Source organism: Plectropomus leopardus, chromosome 12, assembly GCF_008729295.1.
Source record: "Plectropomus leopardus isolate mb chromosome 12, YSFRI_Pleo_2.0, whole genome shotgun sequence".
NCBI classification, from domain to species: domain Eukaryota; kingdom Metazoa; phylum Chordata; class Actinopteri; order Perciformes; family Serranidae; genus Plectropomus; species Plectropomus leopardus.
Window position 1 is genome coordinate 4,569,152 of NC_056474.1, and position 14,634 is coordinate 4,583,785.

The window sequence follows — 14,634 nt, forward strand, 5'->3', positions numbered from 1 at the left end:
GTAAACAGTACGTGCTTGACTGTTGCAGAGACGCATACAACGGCATGGCGATACATCTATTATTATTATAATATATCTATTTTTTTCTGCAGCTTGAGTATAAAGGAGATCATAATTGGGTTAGGATGTTTGATTTCGTGTCCCGGCTGAAGTCGATGTTAATAAACTCTGCGTGTGTGTGTGTGTGTGTTCTGTCCAGAGCCAAGTCCGTGTGCTCGATGAGCGACTTCCAGCGGTTAATGGACAGCTCGCCGTTCCTCCCCGACAAGACTCGTCATGGTGATCTCGGTCAGGATGACGTCACCCCGCCTCTGTCGCCGGACGACCTCAAGTACATTGAGGAGTTCAACAATAAGGGCTGGGACTTCCCTTCAGCCGCCTCTGGCCCGGGTCCTGCACGGGAAGTGTGGACAGACAAACCCCCCGAGGCTCGGGGAGGGGAGCTCGTTCTTGAAGCATTCCAGCCACCTTCCTGGTTCCTCACCACCAGCGCCACCCTGACCACCAGCACCCTGAGCAGCCCCGAGCACTGCCACAAGTCCCCGCTGAGGGGCAACGGAGCAGGGGCGGCAGGGGTGGGAGTGGAGCACTACGGGGTTCACCTGCTTCACAGCCCCACCAGACCTGGGGCAGCTGAACGCTCTACTGCCCAAGACCCAGACTTCCTGTACGCCAAAGGGACCAAAGCCAGGGGCGGCGGAGAGGCTGGGGTGGGAGCCAGCGGGCCAGATGAAGTGTTCGGCAGTGGGAGGTGGCCATGCGGGCTCCTGGAGGGCGGGGGGTTGAGGACTTCTCCGAACCAGTCGCCTATATGCCCCACTGTGGGCTACACATCCTCTCTGGAGCTTCAGCTCTCCAGAAACATGAGCGACGACATGAAGGAGGTGGCCATCTCTGTGAGGAACGCCATCCGTTCACCGCCAGGGCCCGTCGTCCGGGACACTGCCTGCCAGACCAACGGGTTCACCACAAGAGGCACTCAGACCACCCAGACCATCAGTGTGGGTCTTCAGACAGACCTGCTGAGGAACCTGACCAGCAGTCCTCACCGCTGCCTAACCCCGAAAGGTGGCGGCACGCCTATATCTTCGCCGTCACGCAGCATGAGGAAGGTTCAGTACTCTCCTGTAATCCAGAGTAAGTTTGAGCGACCCTGCTGCTCGCCAAAGTACGGCTCACCCAAGCTTCAGCGCAAACTGTCCACATCCAACAAAACCGAGCTACCCAACACCAGCCGTGCCCCCACACCCACCACGCCGCAGAAGGGCAACAATGAGTCGGCGTGGGCGCGCTCCACCACCACTCGCGACAGCCCCGTCCACACCACCATCAACGACGGCCTCTCCAGCCTCTTCAACATCATCGACCACACCCCCGTCAACTACGAGACCATGCAGAAGTTCAACAAGTCCCCCAGTCGCTCTCGGCCCACCCCGCCCTCCACCACAGAGCCCGGCCCCGGTCAAGGGGCCCTCGCCACGGAACCCAGGAACGAGTGCTTGCGAGTTGTTCGCGGGCGCTCGCCCAGCCCTGTGCAGCTGATAGTGGAGACGCAGGGGGACAAAAACCCAGAGGTGGTGAGCATACGGCAGGACCTGTCGGCGCCGCCGGGCTACACGCTGGCTGAAAACGCAGCCCGCATCCTTAACAAGAAGCTGCAGGAGCAGAGCTTTAGGGAGGAGAGGAGGCTGCAGGCCGGGGGACAGAGCGGCCTCGGCAGAGACAGCAGCAGGCAGGCCGACTCAGACAGAGGACAGTCTGGATGTATGGAGGTAAATATACAGTCGCACTGGATTCATCGCTTCATCATTCATTTGGGCTGGGGTCCATGTTTTATGATGCAAAAATATTTATGACTTTGGATTTTTCTTGTAATGGTTGAAGACAAACTTTAAAGCTTCTCTTAATCAGAGAAATAGCTCATCAACTACGTCATAACAACTAAAATGTTGCTTTTTTCTCAGATCGAAAGCACTGACTGATGCAATGGTAATGTCAAATATTTGACCCTCCTCAAAAATACTGAACTTTTCTTCGTGGCTGTGTGTAGACGCTCTGCGAGGTTTCTTCTTCTTCTGTACTTTCTTCTTCACTGTAGCAACTTTCTTGTAGTTTGGGCTTTTATTTCTGTGCTTTAACTTCCTCTGAGGCCCGACCGAAACCTGATTGATGTGTCTGATAACTGGAGAAGTGACATAAATTTGAGTCAGATTATATATACAAAGTTACATAATTAACCCTTAGAAACCTGGAGCAACAGCACTTTTCTTGTGTTGCGCTCAGATGCCTTTCACAAGTATTTAAACCTTTGGAGCTAGAGCAAATTGGTTCAGTTTCTTTAAAAAAAAAAAGATGGGAAAAAGGCAATAAGCAACTTAGTAAGAAATGTTCCAGTGATTGCAAGAAATTATTAAATTTTGAAAATTATTTTTAAAGAGCTTGAGAAAATGTCTAGAACAAAGACAAAAGCAAAATTACACTACATTTTATTTATATTTTTAAAATTATGTTACCAAATTATTATAAATTTTAAGCACTTTTTCCAGGTCATTTCCTGTTTTTTCTTAACTTTCTTAGTTTCTTTTTTATTAACTAGTTTTCATGTAATTTTTTGCTAATTTTTGGGTCATTTCTTCTATAATTGCTCATTGCCTTCTTCCTATGTTTTTGAAAGAAATCAGGCCAATTTGCTAAGGTTTCAAGGGTAAATCAATAATCATCAACTAGAAATTTTGAGTGTTTCCAGTTTTTGAAGTGATTTGTTTCCCCTTTACCAAAATACACCAAGAAAAGCGCTAATTTTACTCAATGAAATCAGCGCTCTGACACGTCGGTCGGGCCATCTCCACCACCCATTCAGCTGACCTGTGCGGAAAAAATAAACAACAAACAGAAAACAATCTTTGTATGTACTGGTGCGCCTCTACAGACTGGATTAAACCCACAAAAAATAACAAGACGTTTTGTATATTTGAAACCATAACATGAACAGTGAGCAACATAATCTCACATATGCAGATTAAAATGTCCACTTACATTCAGCAGCTGCTGCTCACTGATCTGCAGAATAGTCAAAGTGAGATTAGAGTCTGATTTGTGATTTTGTGGATGATAGTGGAGTGACTTCTGTGGATGACAGTCACAGCTCCAACAGAGCAGAATAATGGGCTGCGACGGCACTTAAGCGCAAAGGATGTCAGTATAATAATATAGAGATGGATATGCTGTTTTTTGTGTGTGCTTCAGATGGATTAATACATACAGAGAGGTGGGGAGAAATTATCATCATCAAACATCCCCGTGTAAACCATTTGAAAATTTCCCCGCAGTAACCCAAATGTAATATTTCCATAAATATATGTGTCATGAAACAGTGAACAGACTGGAAAAAAAAGTCTTATTTTGGCTAATCCAGTGAATTAAGGCTGCAAATCATGGTTAATTTCAGTTAGGTGTCACAATCTCTTAGAGCTCAATATAGAACAAAAAAAAGAAATTTAAAAAATGTGTCATGCTGTGTTTTGTATTTTGGGCCGAGTATCATTTTAAACATTATGATACCAGTACTGCAACATTTCCTCATACTATCGGAAATGTACACACAACAGCTTGTATGATATCTAATTCAAGGTTCATAGGAGTATTATTGGAATACATATATATATATATATATATATATATATATATAAAACCGTTTTATGGCACAGTGATTGTGAGAAGTAATCCACAGAAATAGTAATTTTGGTCCTAGATCTGGATACAGAAAGGATGGAGGGCAGTTATTGACTGGAGAAGTTTTGACTTGGTATTGCGTTATTTTGATAAGTACTTCAAAAATGATCAAGTACTGAAACCTAGCCGTAGCTGCATTCAACTAAATGGCATTATCATATGAAGCATCTGGCAGATCTGCTTAAATAAATGACAAATTATCAACTGATAAATGCACTAAATGCTTCAGCATTACAGGAAATTGTTATATCAAGATACTGATTTGCAACAGTGCAAACAGAAGTATTCGAGTTAGCTTTGTCGGTCCAAACAGTGTTGAAAAATCTTCAGCAGCAGTAACTGTGTCACGTTCAATGTCGGGTTTTCTCCAACACTCTCTGACTGGCCTGTGTGTGTGTCTACATCAAGGTCCCAGTTGTGTTTTTTCCAGGTCTAACGTGAATGGGTGTGTGTGAACTTTGCTTTCAGAATCAGCCACCTTATTTCTTCTGGTAAACCTCTGAAATGCCAGATTGATGAGACTTCCTCTTTGCCCGTTTTTTACCGATTAACATTTCCCGCTCTATCTTCCCTCCTCCTCCTTCCTCTCCCCTCCTCTCTCCTCCCCCTCTGGGCTTTTATCTCTCCCTCCTCCTCCCTGTCCGCTGTGCTCTGATCCAGAACCACACTGTCATACTAACAACTCCTTGGGGACTCTAACTCTGCTTGTCTCCGTGATGTAAGTTCCTCTTCCTCCTCCTCTTCCTCTACGAACCTTTTGGTGGTGGGTTCACCAGCCACACGGACCTCTCACCTCACGCCCTGCAGACCTCCCTCCTCCTCCTCCTCCTCCTCCTCCTCACCCTCCTCATTACTGCATGCTTCACAGGACGGCAGAGTGACAGTGTGTGAAGCCATCGGAGTGGTGTCAAAAGTTGTGCGACGGCCATGCATCTGTTTCTTCGTGTTAATGCACGCATGCTCAGTTTCTTTGTTATAGATCATCTGTTTGTTTTTTTAAAGGACCATAACGGTGTTTTTGCATGTTTTAGCCCATTAACCACATAAACCACATCTACTGATTACCAATGTCATACCATACATTTTTACAATACTAGATTTAAATAAAATTTTCCACCATCACGGTATGAAAATCAACTTTAGTAGACAAGCATCAATTATTATAATTATTTATAAAAATCGATTTCTGTTGGTGAGGTCCATCGCAGCTGAGAGCAGAGCAGCAACTTTAACCAGTTTTTTATCCATTTTAGGTGGTATGTATAGATGAGCTCCAGCAGAGTTTTGCTGACCCTCAGGATGTTGCTCGAACTAGAGGCTGTACATCTGCATTTTTCGTATTGTCTGACACCGATGCCACAACTGCAGGAACAAAAAGGTTTTGGACGTGGATCAAGAGAGACAGGCTCGCCTCTCTCTCTCTCTGTCTCCCAAAGTCGGAACGAAATCCGATCAAATGATAAAACGAGGCAGCGCTGACCGAATACAAATCAAGATTATGTTACCGCACCGCTTATTTCACTCCTAAAATGCTTTCAGAAACATATTTCAACGTCCTGTTTGGATGTAATAGCGATAGATTGTCAACAGGAAGTGGGCGCCATACTGTTTCCTGCACAGTGATTACGGAGGTCGAAAAAAGTAAGGGTTGACCGATATTGGTTTTTCAGGGCCGATACCGATTATCAGAAGTTAATGAGACCGATAACCGATATTTGGATCAGATATGCATTTACAATTAAAAATAAAGATCTTTCTGTCAGTACTTAAAATTTGAAATTTGACAAACTCCGACACAAAACTCTCTTTAATTCCTTTCGCAAATGTTTAATCAAAACCGAAACGCTCAACATCGTATACAGCAAGTTCCCAGCAACTTTTTTATGAAGTCAAGTGAAAATTGAAAAAAAAATATATATATATAAAAATAGTCCCCTGAGGTTTTACAAAGTAAAAATTCCCCCCATGCTGACACTTTCTTTACTCTTTTTAATTAATTAATTTTACCGGCAATCATTAAAATAAAACACTGATACAGATAATCGGCAAAATGCCAAATATCGGCGCTGATAATCGGCCAGGCAGGAAAAAGCGGAGATCGAACTGTAAAAGTAAGCAGCGCTGATCAAATAAAAACCACAATTCTGTTACTGTGTTGTATATTTCTTGCACATCGGTTCATCCAGTCTAGCTCTTACAATAAGTGAATAATGTGACTTTCTTAACACCGATACACCAAATTGACATTAAAAAAAATCTGAAAAAAGCAGACTTTTGCATCCCCTCACATCCGACAGCCCTACATTACCAGCGTACAATCACCGGCTTGGTGTGTCAGGACCTTTAGTGTGAGATAACATTACTTTGATAAAAAATGAAACATTAACATTGAGATATTTTCGAAAATAAATTACAAATTAACTGTCCACTCATTTTCAATTGTCTTCTGACATTTGCATCTAAAGCAGTTTTTCCAAGTTTCAGCAAGTTGATTGTCATACCAAACACGAAAGAAATGAAACGAAATTTGTCAAAAATGTAAAGTGTACAGGATTTGATGTTAACAGGGTGCAAAACTGCCGGTATGGTCCTTTAAAACAAACTCAGTCCATGTGGCTCAAAGAGTCGACAGATTGTGTCTTGACTGCTGATCACGTTACATGTGAACCAGTAAACAGGACACAAAAAAGACTCTTTTGGATGTTTCACACATTCCTCAGCGCAGGTGGTTTTCGGGGGGCCCCTGTATGGGCCCTCAGAATATAATATCTGGGTTATTCTAACTCTGTGTTTCTACCAGGTCTTCCTCTGTGATGTTTTCTTGTGATGTTTTACTTTTCTCGCCCTTTTTGTCCATACAGTGTTTTCTTTCCTCTTCCCTCTTACAGATGTCCCCCCCCCTAGCTATTTCCTCTCACACTAACAAAGATTAACCGAAGACGACCGCTGCTAACACTCATCACTTTTATACTCTTTCACCTGTCGGGGGTTGTGTTTGAAGCCTGGTGGATAATAACTGCTCACTCTGGTCCATTTTGCATGTTTAAAGGGAAAATCCACCGTCAGACACTCTTACACTGTTGCACAATGTGCTATCAGCCTGTCAGTACAGTATTTAATTTTTCTCATTACTCAGCCTCCCTCGCCAATTCTTATATTATGTAAATTAGCTTTGAAAAATTAAATATGCAGGAAAAACTTTTTACCTTTAGTGGTAGCTGGGTGAAGCAGAGTTTTGAGAAAAAAGACGACTGACAGTCTGTTCTGTTGTGATAACTTTCCTTGATGACTGTAAGTGCTTAGAAGAAGCTTTGAGATTTGAAAGTCTGCTGCTAAAACCATGGATGTAAAAAGAGAACTGGATACGGTGTTGGAGGCAGCATCGCGTTCATTCCTATGAAAGTTACTCAGTGGCGTATGAAGCCAAAAATGCTTAACTGCTGTGTAAAATCATTATTTTATTGGTGGTATTTTTTGTGCTCACAAGATTGTAACTCGTTGTCACCGAGTGGAAACGAAGCGAAATGAAGCCAACGCTGAAGTGCCAAAAACTGCAGTTCCTCTAATGGCCACTTGAGGCTGGCTCCAAAACATTATCCCCATAGACCCCCACGTTAACCCTTTGAAACCTGAATTGACCTCAGTTTTCTTGTGCTGTGTTCAGACGCCTTTCACAAACTATTTGACCCTTTGAAACCTGAGCAAAATCGCCAATGACTAACTTGACAAGAAACTTACGATAAATTGCAAGACATTGTCAAAAGGTGACAAAAAAAATACTAATAAATTCTTTTTAAAGAGGAGCGGAGGATTATTTGAAAATTATCCAAAAAATAAGGAAAATGTCCAGTAAAATACTACAATGATGTCACAAAAATTATATAGAATAAATGCATATGATTTTTTTGGTTGTTTTGTTTTTTACTGTTTTTTTCTTATTTTCAGATAATTTTTTACTTTTTACTTTTTGTCTTTGTTAAGTTGTTTGTTTTATTCGCCCCATGTTGAAAGAATTCAAACCAATTTGCTCAGGTTTCAAAGGGTTAAAATGCCCAATTTTTCAGCAGAAATAAACATGTTTACAGCCTGGTACAAAAACATAAGCAGTTTTGGTCTCTTTAGCTAATATCAACATTAATGACAACTGTAAGTCGTTTTTTTTTATTTTGACAGAGAAACCGCTGCTTTATGACAAGATGCCAGACCAGAATCGGTCAACTCAAAGTCAGTGGAGCAGATACAAAAAGACATTTAAAAGTGATTTTAAGTTATTGTATTTAATTGTTTGTTTATTTGTCAGGGACAATGCTTCTTGACCAACGAAAAAAAAAGCTGTCCGTGACCAAAAATAGCGTAACTTAAGATGTTGATCCCGATGCTTTAGAAAAGTAGAATATTTTAGTGTCTACGTTTGGTTTAGTATCCATGGTGACAAAAACAACAACACGCCTGCAGATTCAGTCAATTCATCCGATTTAACGGTGTCAAAGTGATTCACGGTGGATTTCTCCTTTAAGTCTGAAGCATCGACTGAGAAGTGGGAGTTGATGTGAAGCTGTTCACGCTGCTGTCTCCAGCAGCCGCTCCTGTGCACTGACTTCCTGTTCACGTTACTGGTGCATGATCTGTGGCGTCCTGTGATCTGATGTATTAGCATCACGTAGGAAATCTTGTATTAACCCCCAAGCCGCCCATTAAACGGCGACTTGTCTGTATTTCCGGTGTGTGTGTACACAGTCCAAATTAATTATTGATGGAGACGCCGCCCGTCCGTCTCTGTGACTTTGTTTTCCTGCAGTTTGTGCAGCACATCATGGATCTTTTCATTCATCTGACTTTTTTTTTTTTTTTTTTTTGTCACTTCATCCTCTCACGCCACCGCAGCCTCACTGCCGTGTATTTTTAGCAGAACTAGATTGTTGCTTTGCGGGCTCGATGTCCTCCATCCTTCAGCCGAAATCTTACGCCTGGAGATGAGCTATTTATAAATCAGGCCAGTGGCGTGATGTCCCGGTGTGATCGTTCACCCAATCACACTCTGACATCATTCTGACAGGCGGAAGAAAACTCACCCAAGGCCACTTTTCTCCATCGCCCTCTTTTTTTTTCTTGTTTTCATCCAGGGGGCAGATGCATAAAAGTAATTTCACCACAGTTAATCTGTGCAGCAGAAATATGCAAACGCAGCCTTGAACCAGATTAATAAACTCACGTGTTTGCATTATTCCATGTTGTCATTGAAAAAGAAATGGATGTGAACACACTACATCCATGTCTGGGCATGAACCGGGACGGTTTGTCCTTCACATGACTCCACTGGTGTCCTGTAACAGCACTAAAGCTGCCTTACACACCTGTGTGACAGAAAGTGCTGATTCAGCTTTTTGAGGCTGCAGTTTTTTTTTTTGCATTTGCTTGGATTCAGGTTTGTGTGAAAAGGCTTTTCAGCTCAAGACGGATGCAGAGTTTGTTGTCTGGGGATTAAAAAAAACTCTGCATTGAAGTTTAATTACTTTGACTGACTTTAGGCGTCCATGTCGATCTCTTCTGTATAATCAAACACATTTTTCTCTTACCTGTAGTGCTTTTAATCAGTCTAGATTGTTTTTGTGTGAGTTGCAGATATCGGCCAAAGAGACGTCTGCCTTCTCTCCAATACAATCAAAGTAGATGGCACTCAGCTTATGGTGCTCAAAGTGCCAAAATATATGTTTGAAAAACTCAACAGCAGTGTCTCGTGATAGAAATCATGACCTGGTTACTCAAAATAATCCACGGACCTTGTTGTGAGCAGTTTCATGTAGGAACTATTTTCTCATTGTTAATGAGCAGATGCACTCTTCCTTCTGCATGGTGATACAGTTGATGGGTGTAGTTTGGTAGAAAGAAAATAGTTCCTACATGAAACTGCTCACAACAAGGCCTGGGTGTTATTTTGAGTCACGGTGTCATAATTTCCGGAAATAGAAACTTAGACATTAAGTTTTTCAAACATATATTTTGGCTCTGTGAGCACCACAAGCCCAGTGGAGTCTATTTTGATTATATATGACAGATGACATGTCTACGGCTGATATTTCCAACACCCTGCAACTCACACAAAAAAATCTAGATTAATAAACAGCACTACAGGTCAGAGGAAAATTGAATATTTTTGATTTGGGGGTGAACTTTCCCTTTAAGGCAGCAATTAATCTACATTTTCCGAAAAGTTTCCCAGTCAAACTGTAATTAAAGCTTTAAAATAAAAGTGAAATAAACTGTTAAATGAATGTGGCCTTGTTTCTCACAATTATCTTTTTTTTAATTTATTTTTTTATTCAGTTCTTTTGTTAGTTTTGTCAATCGGTTAAATTATCTGTAATGTGGGATTTTTTTTAAAGTATTTTGTATGTTGTGCTGCTTGTGGCCTTTGGAGCAGATTTTCTCAGTGACTCGCGGCGTGGAGGGAAGGTGACCCTGTTTGTGTGAGCAGTTACTTGTGTACTGATGCCATAAATGACTCTTTTTTTTATATTACATACCAAGCTTGCGTCTTTTCAGTTCTGGGTGAGAAGTTAAAGCGCAGGTCACTGTGAGGCGGTGGATTTCATTGGTTCATTTTACAGCTTTAAATTGGTTTTGTTGAACTTTTTGAGAGGTGTTTTTGATTCTTCACTTTCATTAACATTCACGCTTGTTGCATTGCTCATCATCTCTCCATACTGGCTGTCTGCGTTCATTCATTTACAGCTGTCTCTTTTATTTCGTCTCTCATTTTCCTACAAAAGGAGAACAGAACAATGGAAATATAAATACACTAACACTGCATTGTCAGAAGTTACCTATATGTATTGATTTGGTGACTTGAAGGTCAAAAACTGTAAGGTCAACAGAATTATTTAAATCTAGATGTGGACTGCATTCTGTTATATTTACAGTTTACGCCCCTTCTGACTTTTGTTTTGAATCGAGGTTGTAGTCGTCATGCAAAAAGTGACCCGCTGCTACATCCCGAGTCTTTGAGAAATCGTGTAGCGTGTGACTAAAAACTAACATTCTCTTTATATGTAAGAGGCTGTCGACTTTAGTCTTTGCAAAGTGTTAATAATAATAATGGATGAGACTTATATAGCACTTTCTAGATGCTCAAAGATGCTTTACACGAAACGCAAAAAAATAATTTTTAAAGTCCTCAAGTACGTGGTCTGCAGTTCTCATTTGTTACGGAGCTTCATCAGAATCTACTGCAGCTTAGATCATTTGCCTCATAAACTCACTGATTTTAAATAATGCTTGTAGACAGATGTTAACACAAACAGCAGAAATATTAAAAATAAGGAAAATTAAAGTCCCTAATATTCATTTTCATACCTCCGCACCTGCGATAGCTGTTGCCGGAGGATTTATATTCTCTGGTTGTCCATCTGTTCGTCCCAATCTTGCGAATGTGATATCTCAAGAACGCTGTGGCGAAATTTCCTCAAATTTGGCACAAACGTTCACTTGGACTCAGTTATGAACTGATAAGATTTTGGTGGTCAAAGGTCACTGTGACCTTGTCTTTCATGTTCACGTATACACGATATCTCAAGAACACTTTGAGGCAATTTCTTGAAATTTGGCGCAAACGTCCACTTGGACTCGAGAACGATCTGATAAGAATTTGGTGGCCAAAGGTCAAAAGTCAAGGTCACTATGACCTCACAAATCGTGCCATAACTCATTAATTCATACTAATTATAACTAGTTTTTTAGTTTTATTAGTTTTGTTAAAGTTTAAGATTAACCACTTTGTTTTCATCATTTATACATCTGTCCTCGCTCATTGCTCATTTGCTTTCTTTTATTTCTGTTTCTCAGTTTAAATCACTTCCTGTTTCTTTCGCCTCGTTGCTGCTGCCCCGCCTCCCCCCCTCCCTCCCCCCCCTCACTGACAGCTCCTTCTCTTTGGCAGGACCTGCCTCGCTCTCCGGTGGCTCCACCCCTGGACTCCTGCTTCCTGAGGCCGGCCCGCCCAGCCAACCGCCGACCCCCGTCGCGTTGGGCCGCCCGCTCCCCCTCCTCCTCCCCCAAGTGGAGCGAGGGCACAAAGAGGAGGTTCACCTTTCCGCCGCCGGGACACCGGAAGACCATCCTGGAGGGCGAGGAGCCGGCGTGAGGCCGTCCTCTACCTCCTCTCGCCCTCCTCCACCTCAGCCTAAAAGACCCAGTACCTCAGAAAACCCCCCGAATCTAGAGACTCCCGAGAGGCGGAGCCTGAAGGGGGGGTTGGGATCCACCCAGTAGCACCAGCTGACCATCGAGGAACCAGAACTTCTCTTTAGAGGAAACTGGAATGTACTGTAATATCATCAAAAAAGAGTAAAAAAACTACATTTCCATAAGAGGTGCCTGCACACACGCTGTAAAATCTGACAAGTTGATTTTACTTTTAAAAATCCAGGAGACATTGCCTTAAAATAGATAAGTATCTATAATGTTGTGTTTACTTTATATCTATTTGTTAGGTTTACTGAGAATTTAGTTTTATTTACTTATTTATTTTGTGAAGTCAACTTAAAAATTTTAAGTGAAATTAACTTTTTTTTTCCTTGATTCAACTTAGTCAAACCAAGTTAGTCTGACTTAATTTAACAGGTGCGTTTACTACTAGGATTTAGGAAACTGATTGCCTTTGATAAGTAAAATAAGCACAAGTGACAAGCATTTTAAAGGCGGTGACACACCAAGTCAAAGGCCGGCCATCGGCCCACGTTGGGCCAGCGGTGAGAGCTGTGGCCTTTGTCGCCACACCGGGCTTTTTTCCAGCGCACGAGAAGAGAACCGAAAGTGAAAAGCGTAAACAAAAGTCTAAAGTCGAGACTGAGTGAGGTCAAAACAAACTTGTTCTGTAAAGTAAGATCGTTTTTCTTTAGCAGAAACGTTTCCTGATGGTTTGTGTAGTCGTTAATGGTTGTTCTGTAAATGTGCTCTGTTCTTTCAGCATTAGATTGTGTTGTTAATGTGCTAACTTGTTAAGCAGCGTCATGACGGCCTTCTGGTTTCCTGTTTTGATTTCCTGTTTCCAGACGCCGTCTGCTGGTATGGAGGGTATCTCCTCTCACGCAGGCACAGAACGTACGTGCTTGTTGGCCATCGGTTTCGTGTGTTCATGTGCAACTTTTTGGCCGAGACACGGCAGCATGAGGCGACACAGCAGGGGGCTTTCGTCACCGTTAGATCTCTGATGTTGGTTTGGTGTTTCTGGGCGTTAAGACCAATATTTGAGGAAACAAACGAAATTATACAATCAAACAAATCCACTTTTAAGCCTTATAAAAATCCTATTTTTAAGACTAGAAAAATTTGTACTTAATCTTTTTCTTTGACTTTACTTAATTTTTTAACAGGACTCCATGTCATACCTTTTTATCACAAACATCGATTCTCAGTCAAGCTTTGGCCAACTTGCAAAAGAAATGAAAATTTTGTTAAACAGGCACATTATGCAAATACCTTAAACTCTTGTAAACAAAACAGCACTGAAGGTGTTAACATAGTGTTATATATCGTCATTCTTCTGTTTGCAAACAATCAATCACACGTATTTTCCTAAACATTTTAACAAAACAGAGCTTAAAAACTCAGATATCTGAGCTCCTCCACATGCAAAGTCCTTATCATCACGACACAAAATACATAAAACTGTTCACTTAAGTCAAACTAACTTTGTTCACTTTAAAACTTAAGTTTTGATCACTGACAAAGAACAGCTTAATTCACTTAAGTTGTTATAACTTCACAAAATTAACTTAATGAAACTAAATGAACTCATAAACTCAAATGAAAACTAATATTATTATATTTATTTACCTGTATTAAGGCAATCGGTTTCTTAGATTTTTTTAAAGTAAGATCAGCTTGTGAGTTTACAGTGCACTTGAGTTACTCATCACCCCACCTGTGTGTATATATATGTATTTAATACATATATATATATTTTAGTCACAATTCTGAACCTTTTTCCAGGTGAAAACTGTCGGTCAGCTGCTGCATTTGTATGAAGTTTACACCATTTTTTTTCATTTGTTTACACTTTTTTTTTTTACGTTGTCCTGCGTCAATTCATGTTTGAACTTTTATTTTTTAATAAGAGCAAATGTTATAATTTTTTTTTTTTGTTGCCAGCCTTTTAAGCTTTCTGTTTAGTTTTAACGAGACGAAAGACAAACACAAACAAACAAACAAAAAACCTGCTTCATCGGGTCTGAAGCAGACACACATGATGTCATTTACTGATGCTAATGTATTTATTTTCAGGTGGGGATGAATGTCAAACACGATGGGTGACAACAAACTGATTAACCTTATGCATATTTGGAAGGCAGTTGTACAAATATCAGTCAAATATTTGCATGCCTTTTGAACACTAGCACTTTAGTGCATGTACATAACAAGCTCTAGTCATTTGTGATCACTCGGCTCCGCTGTGGGGGGAAAAAGAAAAACCTGTCGTACAGAAAAGCTGTTGTTTTTGTTGTCACATGATTTGCATTGACTAAAAATAAGAAGAATTTTTAAGTGAATTATTGTACCTACAAAGGCTGTCTTTGTACAGTTGTTACTATTGGATATGAGTTTTCTTTTGACAAGAAAAAGGGGACTGTGGAAAAAAAACTATGAATGTTTTAAATGAAAAGTCTATGTCGAAAAAGTCTAATGATCAATAGTCTTATGTAAATAGTAAATGGTAATAAACATGAATGTGTATTTACAAGAACTCCTCTTCTGTGTGTGTGTTTGCATCTGTTTTATATTTCTCTCTCCGTGATAAAAGGTTAGATACAGCTCATGATAGATTAAACGCTCTTTCATTAGACCTGAGTTTGTGTTCTTGGCAGAGACTGATCCTGGATCGTGTGTGTGTGTGTTTGTGTGTGT

The 14,634-nt window shown here is 41.1% G+C and overlaps 1 protein-coding gene across 4 annotated transcripts in view; it reads left to right on the plus strand.

Moving 5' to 3' along the window:
* Positions 1–12,154, plus strand: part of LOC121951533 (microtubule cross-linking factor 1) — an 87,854-nt gene extending 75,700 nt beyond the window's left edge. For 3 of the 4 annotated variants that reach the window (XM_042497896.1, XM_042497894.1, XM_042497897.1), the window contains 2 exons: positions 200–1,772; positions 11,669–12,154. In XM_042497896.1, the coding sequence (XP_042353830.1) occupies positions 200–1,772; positions 11,669–11,872 (1,777 nt within the window). In that variant the 3' untranslated portion in view covers positions 11,873–12,154. Of the gene's footprint in view, positions 1–199; positions 1,773–1,964; positions 1,990–11,668 lie in introns of all 4 variants that reach the window. The other variant, XM_042497898.1, reaches the window with a different exon arrangement.
* Positions 12,155–14,634: the final 2,480 nt, after the last annotated feature.